General features: G+C 45.6%; 1 protein-coding gene and 1 pseudogene across 1 annotated transcript in view; both read left to right on the top strand.

Annotated features, from left to right (window-relative positions):
* Positions 1-6,562, top strand: part of LOC149857272 (ferritin heavy chain A-like) — a 54,443-nt gene extending 47,881 nt beyond the window's left edge. The window contains exon 9 of the mRNA XM_090063291.1: positions 6,403-6,562. Coding sequence (XP_089919417.1) covers positions 6,403-6,562 — 160 coding nt within the window. The remainder of the gene's footprint in view (positions 1-6,402) is intronic.
* An 11,391-nt stretch (positions 6,563-17,953) lies between these two features.
* On the top strand, positions 17,954-20,007 carry LOC149857271 (uncharacterized; annotated as a pseudogene).
* The last annotated feature ends 2,050 nt before the right edge of the window (positions 20,008-22,057 follow it).

Raw genomic sequence — 22,057 nt, 5'->3', positions numbered from 1 at the left:
TTATGTGATGAAGTGTGTTGCACCCTAGCAAGAATGACTCTTCCATTTAAATAGGGATATTAATAAATTGAAATAAACCATTAAAATAGCAATGGGATGTATGTTTCTGGTTTCAAAGGCTGGAATTTTAAACAGGTTTCTAATCGCTACCGCAAAGCAAAAGTTTTCCAGTGTTCTGCTTAACTCTGTCTGTTGCAACATTGCTGTATAGCAGTTTCCTGTTCCTTCAGTGATGTTGGAAATATGACCTGGAAATGATAATGAAAGACAGTGGCTTCTTTGGGTTGGATTAGTCGCAAGGTTACTATTTTTTTTAGTTTCCATTTTTGGGACCAAAGGCAACTGCACAGGTTGCAGGAAGTCTTCTGAGGCTGTTAAGTGGTGGTGAAGCTATTCCAGACCTACAATTGCAGTGACAGAAACAAGATACAACTGCAGCTACAGGGACACAGAAGCTTACATGCTTGAGATCCCTGTCCGTTATTTTTGAATTTGTATGCTTTCCTCTTCCTAGTCGGATCTGGTTGGGATCTTATGAACGTGTGGTATCTGTAAGAATGGAAAGGTGATCAAGGCTGTACAATAAGGAACAGCACTGTCTGCAGGAACTCCAATTTTTCAGCTCTTAAAAACAAATAAATAAAGTCTGTAATAAGACATCTAGCTAGCTATGGCCTCTGTCCTGGGTAACCCAGGCTCATGTGACAGGAAGCAGAGCTTCTTAAATGTAGGCAGCACAGTAACCACAAGAGATTTGTGCTTATAAGAAGCAGTTAGGAGGGATTTGCTGAACCTTCTAGCCATATGATTTAGTGAAATGATAGAGGTTTTAGGAAAGATCCTGGGGTTCAGGAAGGAACTCTAGCATGTGTTCTTAGTGCATTGACGTTCTCTGCGGACTTGGCCCAGCAGCTCTCATGGTGCCTCAAAAAAAGTTGTAAAAATGCCTGACCAAATCCTGACCTTGTTTTCTACCTATGTCATCTGATTTGATTGAGATGCTATATGAAGAAAGCTTTATGACAGAGTGAGCTATGTCTATATCAAATTATGAATCCTGTGTGAATGTAAATGAAGGAAATGCTAGCACTGGGACTTTGCAAGTCTGAACTTTTCCCAGGGCAGCCTATTGTATAGCATTCTGGTTAACTGACCTGGCCAAGAGAAGAGTCTGATGCCCCATGGAAGGATCATTGAGGCTACAGTCTGGGGCCATTGACAGATTGTCTCTCAACTATAGACCTACCACCAGGAAACTTTTTTTTTTTTTCCTTCTGGGTCTGCAAAGAACCTTGTAGGGAAAGAGAATCCATAGAGCATTTTAGTTTAGTTTAAGTACCTGTCCCTGTAATGGAAGTCCTGCTTTGCCTGTGCCTTGTCATCACCAAGCGTAAGAGATTTGTATTGGTGAATAGGCAGGAGGGACTCTGCTTAGCATAAAGCATTGGCAGTTTGCCCTTTAAGGATTTTGGGGGAAAGCTAAGCAGGAAAGCCCAGACCATGAGGCTAAGGACAGAAGTTACACACAAACCAGTATAAGTGATTGGAAATCAGTTCAAATCTGTAACAGGACACAAGTTCAGTGCACATAGATCATTTTCAAAATGGGCAAAACTGGTTTAAGATAAACCTGGATTGATGTGGTATCAGACTTAACTGATTCAGAAGTTTGATAAACTGATTTAACCTGTCTCAGATCCCCTCCAGATTCAAGTTAAGTCACAGTCCCCCAGCATCCCAAAATGTTTTCCCCAGCATTCCAAAATGCTTTGCACCTTCCCTGAAAACCTCACCTCTCTCAGGGTGTGCAGGATAGCCTTGGCCCAAGCTGTCTGCTCCAAATGAGCAGGGAGTCATGCTCTATATTTCCAGAATCAAAAGTGAATGTCTGTTCATTTGCTTATCAGTTCACTCTGCGCAGCTTAGACTGATCTGTTAAGATTAAATCGACTTAGCCTCAGGCCTTTTGGTTGTCTGTACTTGGCCTTAGTGAGAAGTATATGCTGAGTAGTGGAGGAAGATTTCAGCTAGGTTTGAGAGCTCTGGAAAGGGTGATATGACAGGGGGAAGTCCCAAGGCTGATCACTATGTTGGCCTGCCCACCACACCTTTGATATAATTAATAAGTTTTTTCTAGGTGGGAGGCTGCCCCTCTTATGTCCTAATACCAAGGGCACAATGCACAGCTCCAACCTTCCCTTTACTGTGTCCCAAGCCTCACAACTGTTATACTACTATCTGTCACTTCTGCACCCCTCTAGTGCTGGGCTCTGTGACCCTGTAGCTGTGCCCCTCTGGCACGGGGTTCTCTGTGACCCTATGTCTCTGCACAGCTCTGGAACTGGGACACTATTGAGGCTTCTGTAGCCACGATCCTTACTGGCACTGGGTTCTCTGTGCCCCTATAGCTGTGCCTCTCTCTCTGGTGACTCTCTCTGTGCCTGTGACTAGGCTCTACTTGAATCATGTGCCCCTTTCTCCAGGCACTAATGAGGCCTCTGAACCTCCCTTTATAGCCTCATCCCAGTCTTCCGGTTCAAACAGTAACACAAGCATAAACCCCTGGGCTATAACTTAAACAATGCAATGACAACAGCACTATACCCCTTTAAGGGGACAAACATCCACCCTTAGGGCAACATGCTCCTAGCCCTAGGAGGTTCCTGGAGTCTTGCTGTAATTGGGTAGTAAAGCAGGCGGCACCAAGTCTTGGGTAGCTCCCTCCCTTGGCTCCAGCCCTTGGTTTATATGCCCTGAAACCCTGCTTCCTTCCGGTCATCTGACATCCATGGGTGCTGCCCAATTACTTCATTAGGTTGTCACCCAGGCAACCCACAGCTGTGGAGCTCTGCTTAGCCTGCAGAGCTCCCTGGACACTCTGCTTCAGTCTTAAAGGATCAGGCACATCTTAATGCCCTGCTACAGGTGCACTGCCCATCTTAGTGCCCTGAAGGTGTCTGAGGGAATAGTTCTGCTCCAGGGAAGTGAATGGGGGTACAATTACACCAGTATGGGATTATATATAGTTAATATATTGGTGTAATTGTGTGCATGTGTGTATATGTAAATAGGGATAAAATATACAATTTCACCACTATTATTTCTTATAGATATAGAAATAGTGGGAAAACACAAGGGAATAGTAACTATATTTCCATTCCATATCTCTCTCTCTCACTTACACACTGGGATAATTGTGTGTGCGACTTACTTTTGCAATTTTAGTTCAAGGTTTAGGAGACATTCAGAACTCTGTTCTACATCCAGATATAATTGCCATTGGCATTAATGGGAGATATGTACACATCCAGGGGACCCTTGGTGCCTGGAATCTTATAGAGGATTAAAGAGAAACAATCTACAAAAGGTGATTCCTTTATTTCTTTTTATGTTCCAGTCTGTAGTGTTTTGGAACAATAGTTTCCAAACTCTTCTTAGCCATTTTTGTTGATCCTATACTTCTAATTGCCAAATACAGTAGCTTGAAATGGTTCACTTGATGTTACTTTTCCAGGCAGGCTATTGTTACAATCACAGATGCAAAAGTAGGTCATCTGGGTGAATGGCCCCCTGACACATTATGAAAATAAGATGGTGTATTGCAGGAGGTTTCCACTCTAGGTCAGTCTACTTGTTTGCTATCTTTATGCCCACTGTTGCTGATGTTAGTGCTCTTGTGATCAGGTTTCATACAAAAAAGGGACCTGCTTTACTGAAAAATTGCACACTTATTGGGGAGGTCCTTTCTGTGAAGAAGAAAGACATGCTTATGCAGATGACAGCCAAGGTGCTTTGTCAACTCCTGGAGTGTGCTTTGATACCACTATGATAAGAATAAAAGAGGAACCCAGGTACGACAGAATATAGATGGAAGGGAAAGGCATCAAAGGAATCTGGAGATGGGAAGAACAGTGGGGAAAAATTGCTATTTTTAGCCATAAAATATTGGGTAGTTTGTGGGATGAGACAACAAAGGAGGCCAAAACTTCTAGGATGGCTTAGGAATAATCTTTGGCTATTTTTGGAATATGTCTATGTAAAGGGGAGAGGCTGAAGGGTGGGTTACTTGGGGATACCCTATATAATTAGTGTGTGTGTCTTAGATGTATTTATACCTACCTATCTGAGGTGACAAGGGGAAGAGGTGAGGTTGCCAATAACAAATATTGAAGGCATAATTATCTCTGCAGCCAGTGGAATGGGACTCTGAGAGAAATTTCTATTAATATTTCCCATCATTTCACCTGGTTGGGGAAAAAAGGTTGGCAAAGAATAAAGAACCTAGCATCTTTCTAAATTTGGTAGATTTTAAGCAATTGCAACAGCCTCACATCAGGGGGTTAAACAGTTTCCTTGGAGTTGCACTACCAGGAACTTCTTCCTGCCCATGACTATCAGAATACCAGAAGAGAAGTGTTTACCTTCTTGCAAGGCTGTTAATCTAACCCTCCACCAGTGCTGGGTCTGGGTTTGCAGGATACTTTCTGCAAAACCTGGAGGATGTGGTGGCAGTACCAGCTAATAGCGTAGTGTGAAATTTTGCCGGATGTTTCATTTTGATGCTGTTTCAACTTGTTTCAAGCTTGAAACAGTGAAATTGAAATAAAACGAAAGGCTTCAAAACAGCCTTGAAATGAAACAAGGGAAGCTGAAATGTTTCAAAATGTTTCAAGTTTTGAAGCTGGAATTGTTCACAGGGAAACGGGAAGGACTGCTCTGATATTGACTGTGTAGCTGGCCAGTGACTGTGATCCTTCCCTGAGGTCCCTTCCAATCCCAGTGCTCTGGGGGAGGAATAGAAAAACAGCATAAAAAGCAGCTATCATTGTTTAAACTGAGCTGCTTTCTGCATTGGGGTCTGGCACTCACTGCATCACCAGCCAGCAGGGGAAGAACATGTCCCTGCTGAGCTCCCATGCCAGGGATAACTTGGAGGTATGGGCTGGGGCTACGGGGAAGGAGGAGACCCCAAGTCCTCGGCATGACCACAAAAACTGCACTCTGCCAGGGCTGGGAGGTCTGTTGGAACTGCCAGCAGTGCAGCAGCCCTAGGAAATGCCAGGACTGAGAATTTCCTTGGTGAAAGGTGGGTAGGAGGCACCATAACCTCCTGCCACCACATGCACACACACAGTCTTGGCTGGGGAAAGCCCAGATCTGTCACGTCTTTGACAGAGCTGAGGCCTGCTGGGTGCAGTGGAGTTGTGAGGCTCTAGATGAGCTCGGATTAGCTGCTTGGGATGCCAGCTTTTGGGTTGAGAAACCTTTTGCAGGCTGCAGAAGCATCTGTACTTGGTGTGTGCACCATTCCTGGATGGAAAGAATAGTAAAGAAGCCAGAGGCTGGCATGCAATGCAGGCCAGAAAGCCAGGCAGTGAAAATGGAAATAGAGGCATCAGGGGGATGAGGGACAGGCTGGGGAGGTGGGAGGAAGGGGATGTAGCAGCACAGGTAAAAGTGGAGAGGTACCTGAGAAGTCAGATATCTGGCATATTGTAGCGTGTCAGAATTCCAGTGGCTATATTGAGTCTGCGAGGAAGAGCACACGCAACAACTGCAGGTGCTTCTTCAGCCTGACAAAGCATTTTTCAACCCGAAAGCTTGCTAAAACGTATTTCTTTAACTATTCAGTTGGTCTACTGAAAGATACCAGATTGACCAAAAGACCCTTGTCTGCTAGTGCCATGTCCTTAGACTAACAGCTGTACCACTAACAACTGTCCCCAGTCAGTTGAATGGAAGGATGCAGGGCCCTGGGCACATCTAAGCCCCAGGACTGGGGCTGGCAGGAAGAGTTCTCTGGCAGCTGCTGGAGAAGATCCTGCAGGAAAGGAAAGAAAGGCTCTGTGACAGTTGAGTTGTATCTGTGAATCTTGATTTATTCTATTTTCCCCTCACCAAATATAGCAGTCTCTTGGCTACAAAGAGAATAAAAATATTCTGGCTATAAACGGAGGAGGAAGATATCAGAAAAAACACTTGCATACAGTTTAATTATAATGATATCACATTGATAGCTCTTAAAGAACTACTACAGAAACTGATACGACAGGCTTCTCCAGCAGCTTCACTCTTGCACTGTTATGAAAAAGTTAATGCCATGAGACACTTGGCATAAGGGTATGATCTAACCTTGTGCGTCTCAAAATGAGTGGAACTGGTAGATAAGATTGTTGTCCAGCATTCTTCTTTCCCCATCAGCTCTTATCATCGTGGAAGATCATGTAAAGAGTTAGCACAATGATTTCTCAGCAATGTGTATGGGCTACAGAAATGCCCCTTTTGTATGAACACTTTGTATGTGGTAACCTCAGCCATATTTCAGTGCTAAGAATTCTATTTCTGGAGTGGATAATATATTTTTATTCATTTTATTTATTCAATGTATATGCTGTCTTTCAGGAAGTACAGAAAAGTGGAGCATTTGAAACAGAGTAGTTGTAAAGTTATATTGTCACAGGTCATCTCTTCCACTTGCAGTGATGGAGAAAAGAAGTTAGCAGCATATTCCACAGACAGAAAGGAAAGGGAAAGGGAGAACCAGGGGGCCGCCGGAAGATGAGGAGATGCCATCCAAGCAAGACGGGTGACGAAGGCAAGGAGTGCTAAGGTAAGGAACGGGGGTCCAGACAGTCTCCCTAAGTGGGGGGTGGCACACACAGTCTTGCAAGGCTTTAAATGCCTATATACCAATGCTCGCAGTATGGGGAATAAACAGGAGGAACTCGCCCTCAGAATAGCTAGTTCAAACCCAGATGTCTTAAGACTAACAAACGTGGTGGGATTCGTCCCACAACTGGGTGGTTAGCATTAGGGGCTATAGGCTTTACAGGCGGGATAGAGAAGGAAGGAAAGGTGGGGGTGTGGCGCTCTGTCAAGGAGCACTACACATCCTCTGCCAGCAGAATGGGGTCAGAGGAAGGGCAGGCTGAAGTGCTCTGGGTCAAGATTCAAGGGGGCCGTGGGGAGAGCGATTTGACGGTGGGGGTCTACTACAGCCCCCCCAACCAAGGGGAGGAGCTAGACAGGGAATTTTTGGGCCAGCTTGCAGGCACTTAAGGCAAGGGATGTAGTTGTCATGGGTGATTTTAATTACCCAGACATCTGCTGGGAGGAACAGTCAGCCAGGACAGACCATTCCAGGAGGTTCCTGGCTGAGATACAGGACTTCCACTTAATTCAGGAGTTGCAAGGTCCCACCAGAGGAAATGCCCTGTTGGACCTGGTCCTGGCCACAGGGACCTGGTCAGGGGCCTCCAGGTTCTTGACCACCTGGGCGATAGCGATCATCGCTTGCTGGAATTCACTATCCAGCGCAGGGTGTTAAGGGCCTGAAGCAAGACGGTAGCCCTAGACTTTAGGAGGGCCAACTTCAACAAGTTGAGGACACTAGTGGGAGAGGCGCTGGGGTCCTTGAGGGCAGGGGAACTCAGTGTCCAGGACAAGTGGCCATTCCTTAAGGAAACGATACTCAGGGCCCAAGGGGCGTCCATCCCAACAAGAAGCAAGGGGGGCAAGAGTGCCCAAGAGCTCCTCTGGCTCACCAAGGGCGTCCAGGAATGCCTGATTGCCAAAAAAGGCGGCATACACCCGGTGGAAGGGGGGTGCTATCTCCAAAGAGGAGTATACTTCCTCTGCTCGGGCCTGTAGGGGGGCTGTCAGGAAAGCTAAGGTGGACATAGAGCTAGGACTAGCGTCCAAGATCAAGCATAATAAAAAGTCCTTTTTCAAATATATAAGGAGGATGCAGAAGGCACCGGGTAATGTGGGGCCCCTGCAAAGTACGCTGGCCAATCTGGTAGTTGCACCAGAGGAGAAAGCAGAACTCTTTAACCAATTCTTCACCTCCCATTTTCTTGTGCAGGGACCAGGACTTCCCTGCTGTGATGCCAGACAGACTCGAGGGGAATGCCTCCAGACCTCAGGTTGGGGAGGACCGGGTTAGAGAGCTTCTGGAGGGGCTGGACGTATTCAAGTCAGCAGGTCCAGATGCTCTCCACCCCAGGGTGTTGAGGGAGCTAGCTGGGGTTATTGCAGGGCCCTTGGCATGGCTTTATGATCACTCATGATGCTCAGGCCAGGTGCCAGATGACTGGAAGATAGCTAACATGGTCCCCATCTTCAAAAAAGGGAAGAGAGATGACCCAGGCAACTATAGGCCTGTCAGTCTTACCTCAATCCTAGGGAAACTCTTTGAGAAGATCCTCGAGGAGCATATCTGTGATGGGCTGGCTTCAGGGATGATACTCAAGGGCAACCAGCATGGTTTCATTAGGGGCAGGTCATGTCAGACCAACCTGATTGCCTTTTATGATCAGGTCACAAAGACAATGGATGCAGGTGTCGCCATGGACGTAGTCTTTCTAGACTTCAGCAAGGCCTTTGACACCATCTCCCACCCCATCCTCATTAAAAAACTAGGTGACTGTGGCATTGATGCCTACACAGTCAGATGGATTGCAGATTGGCTCAAGGGTCGTACTCGGAGGGTGGTGGTGGATGGGTCATATTCAACCTGGGGGGAAGTCGGCAACGGAGTCCTCCAGGGCTCGGTCCTTGGGCCCATGCTGTTCAATTTTTTCATCAGCGATTTGGACGATGGTGTGAAAAGCAACCTGTTTAAATTTGCTGCTGATACCAAAATTTGGGGTGAGGTGAGCACGCTAGTAGGGAGGGAAAGATTGCAGCAAGATCTGGATAGGTTACAGGAGTGGGCTAACGTAAACAGGATACATTTCAATACTGACAAGTGCGGGTGCTGCACTTAGGCAGTAGAAACCAGCAGCACACTTATAGAATGGGAAACTCCCTTCTTGAGAGCATGGAGGCAGAAAGGGATCTTGGAGTCATTATTGACTCCAAGATGAACATGGGCCGACAATGCGAGGTCCCGGCTGGCACCTTGTCGTGCATCCACAGGTGCATCTCAAGTAGCGCCAAGGAGGTGATCCTCCCCCTCTATGCGACACTAGTCAGGCCACAGCTGGAGTACTGAATGCAGTTCTGTGCGCCCCACTTCAGGAGGGATGTAGACAACATTGAAAGGGTCCAGAGGAGGGCCACCCGCATGATCCGGGGACAACAGGGCAGACCCTACAATGAAAGACTACGGGACCTAAACCTGTTCAGCCTTCACAAGAGAAGGCTGAGGGGGGACCTGGTGACTGTCTATAAACTCACTAGGGGGGACCAGAAGGGTTTGGGGGAGACACTGTTTCCCCTAGCGTCCCCTGGCATAACAAGGAATAATGGACACAAATTATTGGAGAGCAGGTTTAGATTGGACATCTGCAAGAACTACTTCACAGTTAGGGCGGCTAGGAGCTGGAACCAACTTCCAAGGGAAGTGGTGCTGGCTCCTACCCTGGGGGTCTTTAAGAAGAGGCTTGATGTCTACCTGGCTGGACTCATTTGAGTCCAGTTTTTCTCCCACCTAGGCTGGGGGTCGGACTTGAAGATCTACAAGGTCCCTTCCGACCCTACTTCTATGATTTATTTCATTAGATTGTTCTTGTCTTAAGAGGCCAAATCTCTTCAATTTTCCAGGGTTGCAGATCTGGAGTTACGGAGACTAGAGCTACATTTGGGGGGGGCAGGGTGGAAGGGAGCAGCTGTTCTAGGTCATGTTCCTTAGGCCAGTTAGCAGACTTCCTTACAGAAGCAAACTCACAAGTTTTCACTTCTAGGAGCAGGAGTAACACCCTGTCCTGTTTTGTCCCTTTCACAGAAGTCCTTTGCGGGGTGCAGTTTTCTTAGGTTCCATGCTGAGAGGTGGATGAAGATGGACTGGCTAGAGTAGAGGAGCTCTAGGGAAGTGGGCAGGGTTGGCCACAAGATGGTTTCTGGATTCCCTAATATTTTCTCTAATATTACTTGCACCCTAAAGCTCATGTGATTTGGTGCCCACTCAGCAGCCTATGTTTTCTAAGAAGAGTACTGGGTAGAACTGTGATATGGTTAAACTTGTGGAGCTATGCTGTGCTTGTTTTCATTTCCTGCAAGGTTTTTCCTCGAGAGGGCCAGATGTATCCATATTTCACCCAATGTACTTGCACATCTTTGTTTCCAAAAGGTGAAACTGCAGAGATCATGGAATGCAGCAGTTCAACTCAGGTTGGTTCAAAATACAGAGATGGGTTTGAGGTTGATTAGAACTAAACGCTGAGAAACGTATCTGATTTCACAGCAAACTTTAGTCTTTCTTGTGACCCTTATCTCTCTGCTTCCCTTCTTGTCCTCTGAGTTTGGGATCCAAACAAAGTCAAAAGTATCAAATTTGGTTTTTGCCTTGAAGTATGTAAAACAAATATGGGTGTTGTATCTAATATTTTGCAATGCTTTGAGGATAAACTTGCAACCACCCATAAATTAAAAGCAGGGGTTAAAAGCAAATAGGGATTTCTTTGTTTAAAGATTAAAACAAAAGGTCTAGAACATAGTGTGAATCTTTTCTGCCAGTTATATGACATCATAAAATTTTACTGGCTCTTGTGAACCTTGTAACATCACTTTATTACATTTTGTGACACTGTGCTATGGACATAGGTCCCGCAGTCTTTTATGCCTTTTGAATTAAGGCATTTAGCTTTAAATCTCTATTTTTATCTTGTACTAAGATAATTTATGTCAGAGAGACTGTGGGACTCCTCATTGTGTGGCAGGGAGGTGAGAGAACTTGAAAAGTAGGTGAATCTTCTTTTTCTCTTCTCTATTTTCCAGGCCTTTTGGTAGAAGAAGAACTTCAAGCCAATAAAAAAATCTTTAGGGGAAAAATCTTGTGGCAGTGTTTTGGAATCTGAGGACATCTGTCTTCATGCTGCCTTAGATCTTTTCATTTGATAAACTTTCCATTTTTTGTTATTTCATGTAGGACTCTGAATGTTCTCCCATTATCACAGAAGATCACTATAGGGCTAGACAGTATTCTTATATATTACCCTGAGTAAAGTTCAGTAAATAGTTGTATTATGCCTGGAGCAGAACAAGGACTGCATTGCCACAGTCACTGCAGTTCCTTACTCTCCCTTGCTAACAGCCCTTTTTGGCATGGTGCTGGCAGCAGCTTTGTCTCATGCATTCAGGGAAGGAAAGCTTTGACTCTCACTAATATATATATTTTTTTTTTAAAGAAAGTGTGGAGAGAGTGGTGCAGATGGCCACACAGTTCAGTGTCTTGGATCTCTCCACTCCCTGGCCTTGATTATCTTGGAGCAGAGAGAGCTAGTTAGCTGCATTACTCTGTAAAGCCATGCAGAAGGCAGGGTTGAGTTGTACCTTATAGACTAACTGCATCAGAGATGTATAACATAAGCTTTTTGTGAGTTAGAGCCTCATTTTTATCAGATGCTGTGAAAGAACATGGATGGAGCATATTTGGTATTAAATGGAGAAAGTGATATGAATACAAAAGATGGGAAAGGGAGGGAGGTGGATCAGTGCTGGGAGAGGTAGCTAACCAGTATGTCCATAAAGCAAAGGGGTCACAAAAGCTAATCCACGTAATGGGGTAAGTCCCTGTTTAGAACATACTTAATACTATTTAGTTAACAAAAGACTGCAGTGCTGGTGTCATTGGGAAGGCTTTGGCTTCCATGACCACAGCCCACCCTTTGGTGAGAGAGGCAGCGAGCTGCTGGGAAGGGATGGCCTCCACCTCTGTCCCCTGGGGAGGAGGCTCTTCTTAGCCAGACTGGCTGACCTGCTCCATTGGGCTTTAAACTGAGCCTGCTGGAGGATGGGGGGACTACTGCTACTGCTGGCCCACTGGGCAACCATTCCAAAGCCAGCAGGCCAAGGCACTTAAGGGAGCCTACCCCTGCCACAGCCCTGGTAAAATCTGTGGGCAAGGCCAGAACCCCCAAGGGGACACTATTCTGCCTGTACACAAATGCCAGGAGCTTGGGGAATAAGCAAAAGAATTATGATGTCATAGGGATAACAGAGATGTGGGAATCCACCCATTACTGGAGCATGGGTATAGATGGCTAAACCTTGTACAGGAGGGATTGAGTAGATAAAAGGGTGGGGGTGTAGCTCTCTATGTTTAAAAAAAAAAAAAAAAAAAAGCTATGCGTCCCTGCAAAGTGATGTTGGTGACCAGGGTGGACGACTGGAGACCCTCTGGGTTAAAGTCCATGGGGAACACGGCACAGGGGACACAACGGTGGGAGTCTACTACAGACCTCCTAGCCAAAGTCAAGATCTTGACAAGGAGTTCACACAGGAACTGGCTGAGGCTGCGTGCCTCAGGACAATGGTTGTCATGGGTGACTTCAATTACCCAGACATCTCATGGGAGGATCATGCAGCAGAATCCGAGGGTCACAAAGCTTCATATCATGTGTGGATGACCTCTACCTGACTCAAGAAGTCTAGGGGCCAAAAAGAGGTAAAGCGCTGCTCGACCTGGTACTGACTACTGGGGATGACCTAATCAGCGACCTTGTGATCAATGGGAAGCTGGGTGACAGCAACCATGAGCCGATCACCTTCACCATCTGCTGTAAAGCTGGGAAGTCGGTTAGCAACATGAAAATCCTTGATTTCAGGAAAACCAACTTTGACAAGCTCGGGAGGCTTATCAGTGAGGCCCTAAGGGACCATGACCCCAGGGAGAGGGGAGTTCAGGAAGAGTGGTCGCTCCTCAAGGGAGCGATCCTCAATGCACAAGTTAATTCTATTCCATCTTGGAGGAAAGGCAGCAAGAAGGCACAGCAGCTGCCCTGGCTCTCCAGGGGGCTAGCAAACCTCCTGAGGCTAAAAAGAAAGGCCTACAAAGGATGGAGGATGGGATTCACTTCCAAGGAGGAATATTTTGCACTGGTCCAGTCCTGCAGGGAGCAAACCAGGAAAGGCAAGGCTGCAACTGAACTCCAACTGGCTTCAAGCATCAAGGACAATAAAAAAAAAAAAAGCCAACCTATTATATGGGTACTTTGCATCGGTCTTTCTTCAGTCCCATGGGACATCCATGCCAACCACGGGACAGGGAGGTCAGGGTGAGGGAAATCCCCTGCCCTCCATTAATGCTGACCTCATGAAGGAACACCTTGAGAGGCTGGATACCTTCAAGTCAGCTGTCCCTAACAATCTACACCCCAGGGTACTCAAGGAGCAGGCTAGCATTATAGCCCAGCCTCTGGCACGAATCTCTGAGAACTCCTGGCACTCTGGTGTAGTGCCCAAAGACTGGAAGAAGGCCAACGTGGTGCCTATCTTCAAGAAAGGGAGGAGAGTGGATCCGGCTAACTATAGGCCCATCAGCCTGACTTCTATCCTGGGGAAGGTCTTAGAAAAGTTTATTAAATAGGCCATCCTTAATGGACTGGCAGATGCCAACATCCTGAGGGATAGCTAGCATGGGTTTGTTGTGGGTAGGTCTTGCTCGACCAATCTCATGTTCTACAACCAGGTGACCTATCACCTGGACAAGGGAGAAGAGATTGATGTCATATATATTGACTTCAAAAAAGCCTTCGATCTGGTATCCCATGATCACCTCTTGGCCAAACTGGCCAATTGTGGCCTTGAGTCCACCACGATCTGCTGGCTGGAGAACTGGCTCCGTGGTCGGACCCAGAGGGTGATAATTAACGGAAGCCAATTGTCATGGTGCCCTGTAACCAGTGGGGTACCCCAAGGCTCTGTCCTTGGACCCATATTGTTCAACATCTTCATTAATGATGTGGACATTGGAGTCAGGAGCGGACTGGCCAAGTTCACTGATGACACCAAACTTTGGGGCAAAGCATCCGCACCTGAAGAGAGGAGGTTGATCCAGGCTGACCTGGACAGACTCTGCAAATGGGCGGATAAGAACCTGATTATGTTTAATGTTGAAAAATGCAAGGTTCTTCACCTTGGGAAGAAAAACCTGCAGCATCCTTATAGGCTTGGCAGTGGTACGCTGGCTAGCACTACGGATGAAAGGGACTTGGGGGTTATGATTGACTGCAAGAACATGAGCCTGCAATGTGATGCTGTGGCTAGTAGAACGACCAAAATGCTGGCGTGCCTCCATAGATGCTTCTCGAGCAAATCTTGGGACATCATTCTCTCCTTGTACTCAGCCTTGGTGAGACTGCAGCTGGAGTACTGCATCCAGTTTTGGGCTCCACAATTCAAAAAGGATGTGGAGAAACTTGAGAGAGTCCAGAGAAGAGCCACGCGCATGATCAGAGGTCAGGAAAACAGCCCTTACGATGACAGGCTGAGAGCCATGGGGCTCCTTAGCCTGGAAAAGTGCAGGCTCAGGGGTGATCTGATGGCCACCTGTAAGTTTATCAGGGGTGACCACCAGTACCTGGGGGAATGTTTGTTCACCAGAGTGCCCCAGGGGATGATGAGGTGGAACAGTTATAAAGTACTGCAAGACCATTTCAGGAAGAATCTCTTTACTGTCCGGGCCCCCAAGGTCTGGAATAGCCTGCCGTGAGAGGTGGTTCAAGCACCTACATTGAACACCTTCAAAAGCAAATTGAATGCTTATTTTGCTGGGATCCTATGACCCCAGCTGACTTCCTGCCCTTTGGACAGGGGGCTGGACTCGATGATCTTCTTTAGTCCCTTCCAGCCCTAATGTCTATGAAATCTAGTCTGTGGATGATTTTGTTCCCCAATTTTCCTTTCAAATCAGTCTTGAAAGTTTTGTTGTCTAAGAACAGCTGCTATGAGGTCAACAGTGAAATATCCAGGGAGGTTAAAGTGTTCTGCCACAGGCTTTTGTGTTCTGGAAATAATGTCAGATTGGTATTTGGTTTTCTTACACATAGGGATTGCTCTGTCTGTCCAATGTAGACAGTAGGGACATTACAATAAGGTGATGGCACACATCATGTTGCTAGAGTTGCAGGTGAATGATCACTGGATGTTTGTAAGTACTGTTATTTGGTCCAGTGATGATGTAGTCTGTATTGATGTGAGGGCCAGCTTCAATCTGCATCAATTAGAAAGCTTTAAAAATGAACTTGAACAGGAAATTGTGGAACAAGCAATCTTCAACAGACTGGAGAGTGTGAACTATGGTCTAAACAAGGACTATGGATTTTTATCCCATTACTTGGATTAGCTTTTGTGATCCCCTTGTCCCTATGGGTTTATTGCCTGTTTACTTCTCCTAATACTGCTCCTCTTTCCCCTCTGTCCCTTCCCTGTCTAGTAAATTCAAATCACTTTCTGATTTATCTATCCATATTCATCACCCAGTATAATGATCTGTCACTGTGATACAGATAGCAGTGCAACAAAAGGAGCATGGAACTCTATGCTCCTTTTACTTAGCTAAATAAGCATGTTGTAATAGTTGTAGTCTGTCCACTGTTGGATATATATTAATACTGCATGTTTAGCAAGCATCTCCTTTAAAGTATTTTAATACAGCACTGCAAAAAATATCACTTGTGTAGCAGCTGAGGAGATTACAGCGGCCTTACAGATTTGAGCTGTGGCAAAGACACGGGAAGCCAAATACTTTGACCCTCCCCCCTCACAAACCTAAAATGCATGCTCTTATGTTACCTCCAGAGCAGATGGACCAGACTCTGGTTTCTAAGGTACAAGGAAAATCCCAGTCTGTGTAAACTGACTGGAACTCTGGCTAAATAGAGCTACAGTGACTTACACTGAGCACCAGATTTTCATCTGGTGTATGCACTGTGAAAGAAAGAATGATGCATGCATGCTGGCTACCTTTCAAACTTGGGGCTCCAGTAGTTACTAAATTTCTGATGCTTATGCCACAGACCCAACTCTAACAGCCTGAGTAGAAGAACAGTAGGGATTCTATTTCTCAGGCAAAAAATATTAGCTAGTTTGAGTCAAATCTTTTACTTTAACCTTTCAAATAGCTTGGTAACATGCTATTCAGGGTGTCATGCTCTGTGGTTTGCACTACTGAGAATGGGTATTTCTAAACGTAAGCTCATGGGCCAGTCAGACTTGATAGAGATGCTTCCATAGCATTGGGACAGGTACAATTTCTCTGAATTAATTCAGCAGGAGGAAGGAACAGATAAGATACGAGAACATTTTTTTTGTGTACACAGATATGTTGGTAATCAGCAGAGCTGGCAAAGGAAAGATCCAACAAGAGCCTGGCAGTTGGGTGAAATGGGGGCTAGTAATGCAGATATTAAAATGTATCTGGTGGATTACATGAGGCTTTTAAAAACAATTCTATATTATGTTCACTTGAGTTCTGATAACTGTATTTTATTTCCAGCAGCTCTGATAATAAGGCTCATGCGGGTATGTTTTAATGTAGAGTCACATTTAGGCTATGGGAGTTACTACTACAGCATAAGTTAGAAGGTATTTTGTTATTGACCCAGTCCTCCTGTTCAGCTCAGCATTGGCAGATAAGCTTTATCAGGAATTCAAAGCATCAGTAAAACTCCAAGGGTAAATTCATCCCTGATACAACTCAATTGAAATCAAAGGGATGAAATAACCCCTTGGAACAGTCAGTTGCAAATTCATCCCAATGTGCAACTAAAAAGGGTTATTGAAGAGGTAGATTGATGGGACTTAGTTTTTACATCTCAGGGTCTATTATCATCTTGTCTTCCCAGCCCTGTTTACTTCACTAGGAGCTGCCATTCTGGTCAATAGTGCGTGTCTCTGGTGACTTTCAATCTAAACATGATTTATTTGTACACATACACATCTTGTACCTCATTTATAACTTGGTGGATATGCCCAAATGTCTGCAAACATAAAGATTTATGGCAATCTTATAAATGGATCAAATTCTATCCAGTTGTCTGGTCCATCTGTAGCAAAAGCCCCAGTTTTTCTCTCTCTTTTTTTTTTTAATTTAACAATACATTTCCTCCACTTCCCCAACCATTTTTGACTCTCTCTGCCCTCTCTATTCCTTATAAGTAGTCATAGATAAGCTAAGTTCTTATAGTCCATTATTGTGACAAGCACATTTTTTATACTGTAAATAGTGTTCTGTTGTTTTTTTTATTGGTGGGTTTTTTGTTTTTTGTTTTTTTTTACTTTTTTTCTATTGTATTTCTTTTATGTTTTGTATTTTTTTTTAATTGTTTTACACTGATATTGTATGATTTAGGCTTGTTCCTATAAGTTAACCACAGTAATGTCAAGTCTCCATCTTGCAATGTCAAGTCTCCATTTTGTGTCCCATGCCCGGGGAATACCCTATTGTAATTGTATTGCAACTGTGACTCATACCTACCCCTCCTATGTAAATTGGTTCCTGGATGAATGAGAGTTAACGGGCATGTTTGAGACCTAATGGTAGCAGGCCTAAAAATAGCTCCTGCTCAATAACTGGACCATCAACTTAATGACTGGACCACCACCTTGCATTAACTCTCCCTGAAACCACAGACCTGCTCCTAAGACCAGAGACAAAACCCAATATTTGAAAGATAAAAACCCACCAAACCAAACCAGCACCATGGAAACAAAGAACAGAATAGAAACCAACAACTCCACCATTGTATCCCACCAGACAGTGAGGACACCTAAAGGAACCTGGACATGTCCTTCCTGTTGGAGTCGCAGCTAGGCCACACCTAAAAAAGGGGTGGTAGAATATGACCTCTTTGGGATGTCCTCTCCATTTGCACCAGCACTGTGCCATTCCAGAGGCCCTGCCATGATCCCTTCTTGGCAACACCTTGCTGAAGAAGACCCCAACTGGCCATCCAGGATCAACTCGCAGCCTGGATAGGTAGGTATCACTCACCTTCGTCCCCAAGCAAGGGTTCTGAGTTTTGTCTCTGCACACCTTGACCTAGATCACTCCATTAAGCCTTTTCTCCCCTGCTACCATTGTGTGAGTGCGTAGGGGAGTTTGTGTATGTGTGTGTGAACCCATAATGTTATATGTAGAGGGGGTGTGTGTGTGTGTGTGTGTAGAATTTGGTGTCATGCCCTCCTGTCTAACAGCACAATATTGATATCCCAAGCACTGATCTGACTCATGTCAAGTCAACATGTATTTGGTGGAGAACGTGGGCATATTGCAATTGTTAGTGTGAGTGAGCAGGACTGCATAATGTGAGTTGAGTGAGCTCTAGTGTGCTTGTGTGCATCCCCTGTGTGTGTTTGTGTTAAAAAATTGCATGTATTGTCAATTTGCCTATTGGCTCTGTCATTGGTATTGTTATTATTGAATTGTTATTGTTGTTATTGTGACTCAGTCAGGGGTGTGAGGGCCTAAGGAAACCAACAGGCTTGCAGTGTTGTTGTTGTTGTTGTTGTGAGTTGCTTGTGCAATTTGTTATGATTGCTTGTTCCACAATTTCCTGTTCAAGTTCATTTTTAAAGCTTTCTAATGGATGCAGATTGAATCTGGCCCTCACATCAATACAGCAGCAGGGACAGTTGTTTGCATTTGGTAGGGTTGCCTACAGGTTCTTGTTGTTTGCATTTGAGAGTGTTATTGTGAGTCAGTTGGGGGTGCAAGGGCCTAAGGAAACCGACAGGCTTGTAGTGTTATTGCTGTTGTTAGTAGTTGCCTGCATGTAGCAGGGACTTGAATTGGGCATTGTCCAAATTTTGTGCTTTGTGGAATTGGATACTGTGGCTGTAGAATTCCTGCAGGACAGGGCATTGCAGTTGTGCTGAATGGGTGGTGGTGTGTGATCTGTAATTGTGTAGTTGTTGTTTGTATTTAGGAACGATGTTCAAGCTATTCAAGAGGTGGACCCCTAAGATTGGGGTGGGAAAACAGGAGGTTGCATGGGTTAAAAGTAAGGATGTCCCCTCCCTTCATAAGGAAATCTTAAAAAGCAGGGTTAGCCCATGGAAGGAGAATGTCTGTGTCCCAGACTTCTCTATTAGTGATTTGGAGGATCAATTTTAAAATTACCACCTCTGTGAAAATCTCTCAGCCCCAGAGGTGTCACAACACCCTAGCATGGCTGCTGTGGCATGCAGGAGAAACTGGAACCCAAGAAAAATCTGAAAGGACCTCTGAGATTTGAAGACCTAAAAGCCCATTTGCATGATCTGCAAGACAGATGCGTTCAATTAGAAACCAGTAATTGAACTCTAAAAGGGCTATATCAAAATTTGGAAATAGAAAATGAAGACCTGTGTAATATTTACAAAAGCCAGACCCAACAATTGGACACAGTGGGTCAGAAGAAAGCCAGCTGAGAGGCCTTGCAGAGTCTGGTTAATACAATGGCAAAGGATTCAGCTGAGAAGGGTGCAAAAGTGAACCATGGCCCCTGTATTGCTACCATTAACCAGTTGAAAAAGGAACTCCAGGAGCGCAGCCTCCAAATTGTGGCTGTGATCCAGGAGGACCAAGGCTGGATCCAGATATTCTCTTCTACCCAGAAGAGTTTTGGGGGAGGGATAGCTGGGAGGCTCTCAAGGATCCCACAAACCCTTCACCATTCCCAGAAACCCCCAAGACCAAGAAAGGCAGTGATCCAGTGGCTGGTGTAGATGTGGTCACAAGGACCAGGATGCCCATGGAAACCCCAAACAGACCACCCAAATCATGGTCCCTCTCAGTGAATTGGATCTGGCTGCCTTGGGGAAAACACTGGGTCAGGCAAATGTAAGGAACTTGTCTCAGTGGCTGCAAAGTTCATTGAACGTAGTGGAGAACTAGTCCCTGAGCCTGACAGTGGCATTGCCTCTTGAGATCATGTACCACTCCTGAGGTTCAGGTGGCTGTTCACTAAGATAGTGGCTTTGGGAAGGAAGCAATCTCCCAAAGCATTGTGGATATAGGGATTAAAATGGGGAGGAAGATCTTTAAGGGACAATTTGAGGCTAGCCACCAGAACCCAGGGGAACCTGTGAGGGATTATGTGATATGGTGCATGATGCTGGGGTTGCGGTTGGAATCGGTACTGCCCCTAAACAGGAGAGATAACAGAACCCCCAACATTAGAGGAATTGATTTACCCCCATGTTTTTTGGAAAGAGGTGCAGAAGGGGATGCACTCATCCATAATTGACTTAATGGGGCTGTTCCATGAGCATAATTACACCCTGGATGAGGTCCTTCTCTGAGTCCAGGACACAGAACATTTGTCTGGGAGATGAGGGGGAGGGGTGCTGACCAAGGGAACCCCAGAGCATGTACCAGATCAAGTAATCACATACTCTAATGAAACCGCATATCCGGGGCGGATAGGTGCATGGAGGGTGGTACAGATCAGTATCCATGACCACGAGAGGTAAATTCTTACCCAGGGAACTACTATCCTTACACAACACCCCGGCCAAGGCCAGCAACAGGTAAGGCGGGCATTTGTGTGTCAATCTGGAGGTTTTTTATGGAACATGGGAAATCCAAAAAGAGGTGGGATAAGTGGCCACTGTCTGAACTAATTGAGCAGATGGCAGAGCTCAATAGGAAGTGACTAGAGCACTCCCCTTCAAATAGGGTTGCAGCCACAACTCCACCTTTAGGGAAGTGCTGAGGGTGCCCCCATGATGGGACCCATGAGCTAAGCTCAGGCTCATGGGGGAAAAATTGGGGACCCTCAATAGGGATACAGGAGGGAGACCCAGAATTCCTGTCATGGTGCAAAATCAAGGGCACACCAGTGCTTTCCTAGACATCGGAGCTGCACTGAACATATTTGGGAAGAGATGGAATTTGGAGCAGTTTGGGACTGAACTTGTAACGCTCTGATCCTTTACCAGACAGGAAACCTCTGCAAGGGTGCAAGGGTGTGAACATCTATGTCCACTTCCTAGAGGGTTCCCAAGATATAGAAGAGGTTCAGCAGGGAGGTTCCACAGAACAGCTGATTCTTGGAGCACTCCTGTTCAACCGGGAAGGCTGGATTCTGGACTTGGCCAATGGGATTGTGTGGTGGTCACAGGTGATTGAGCCATGTGGAACCAACGGATATTTAAGGTGGGAGTGATGTGGGGGTATTGAAGTGATTGTATTGGTCTCAGGGATCAAATGGGTGCAACAATTCCCAGATGTCTGGGCTAAAAGTAAGAGTGATTGCAGCTGGATCAATGCCTGTGTTATAATCATAGGTGATCCAGTGCCCTGCCAGAAGTAGTATAGCTTCCCCAAACAGGCTGAGGGAGCTATACAAGCAATCATTGAGGACTTGTTAAAACAAAGGGTTCTTGTTAAATTCTGATTGTCTTTTAGCTCCCCCATTTGGCCAGTGTTAAAAGTGGATCAGGTGCCATGGAAGCTAACTGGATTACAGAGCCATCAACAGAGTCGCATGCCTCATGGCACCAACTGTAGCAGAGATGCCTGTCATTTTGAACAGAGTCCAGGAGAGTCCTTGATGGTTTTCAATAACTGATTTGGGTAATTGCTTCTTCACAATCCCTTTGCACCCTGAGTCATGGAATCAGTTTGCCTTCACGTTTCAAGGCACTCGATACACCTTCACCAGTGTCCTACAAGGGTTCCACAGTGCCCTAGCCATAGCCCATCATCACATTGCGCCCATGCTCCAGAACCTGGGGGAACCAGCCATCCTGGTCTGGGGAGATGAACTGGAGGTAGAGGAAAGGTCTAAGAGGGTGCTGGCTCTGATCCAGAAGACTGGATTCAGGGTCACCCTCCCCAAAGCCCAGCTGGTCACCCAAGAGGTGACTTAATTGGGGCTGAAGGGAAGAAGATCAACTCCTAAAAGTTGTATGCCCTATTGAATATGCCAGCCCTCACAGATCTGCACTTGCGGTGAATACTGGTGGGAGGATTCAACTTCCTCTGTTCCCACATTTATAAATTTGCAGAGATCACACAGCTGTTATGGAAATTGTTAAAGAAAAAGGCACAGTGGGAATGGGGTGAAGTTGAAGAGGGAACCTTTAAAATGTTAAAGGAGGCATTGGCCCCAGCTTTGGCCTACCCAGACCCCACCAAACCTTTTTATATCATATTAGCTACAACTGCCAAGGCTCTGTCAGCTGTGTTTTTACAGAAGGATTCCTACCACAAACTGCTGCCTGTGGCATATGAATTCATAAAGCTGACAGGCTCTGAACAGAATTTCAATCAGTGTGAGAGGGAATGTTTGGCAGTAGTTTGGGCAGTGCAAAAGTTTGAAGGGCCCACATAGATGGTACCACTGGT

The sequence above is a fragment of the Crocodylus siamensis genome, chromosome 9 (genome assembly GCF_052110815.1).
Source record: "Crocodylus siamensis isolate JL-2025a chromosome 9, ASM5211081v1, whole genome shotgun sequence".
Taxonomy (NCBI): Eukaryota; Metazoa; Chordata; order Crocodylia; family Crocodylidae; genus Crocodylus; species Crocodylus siamensis.
Note: the sequence above shows the minus strand (reverse complement) of the source record. Positions and strands in the feature narration are given on the sequence as shown.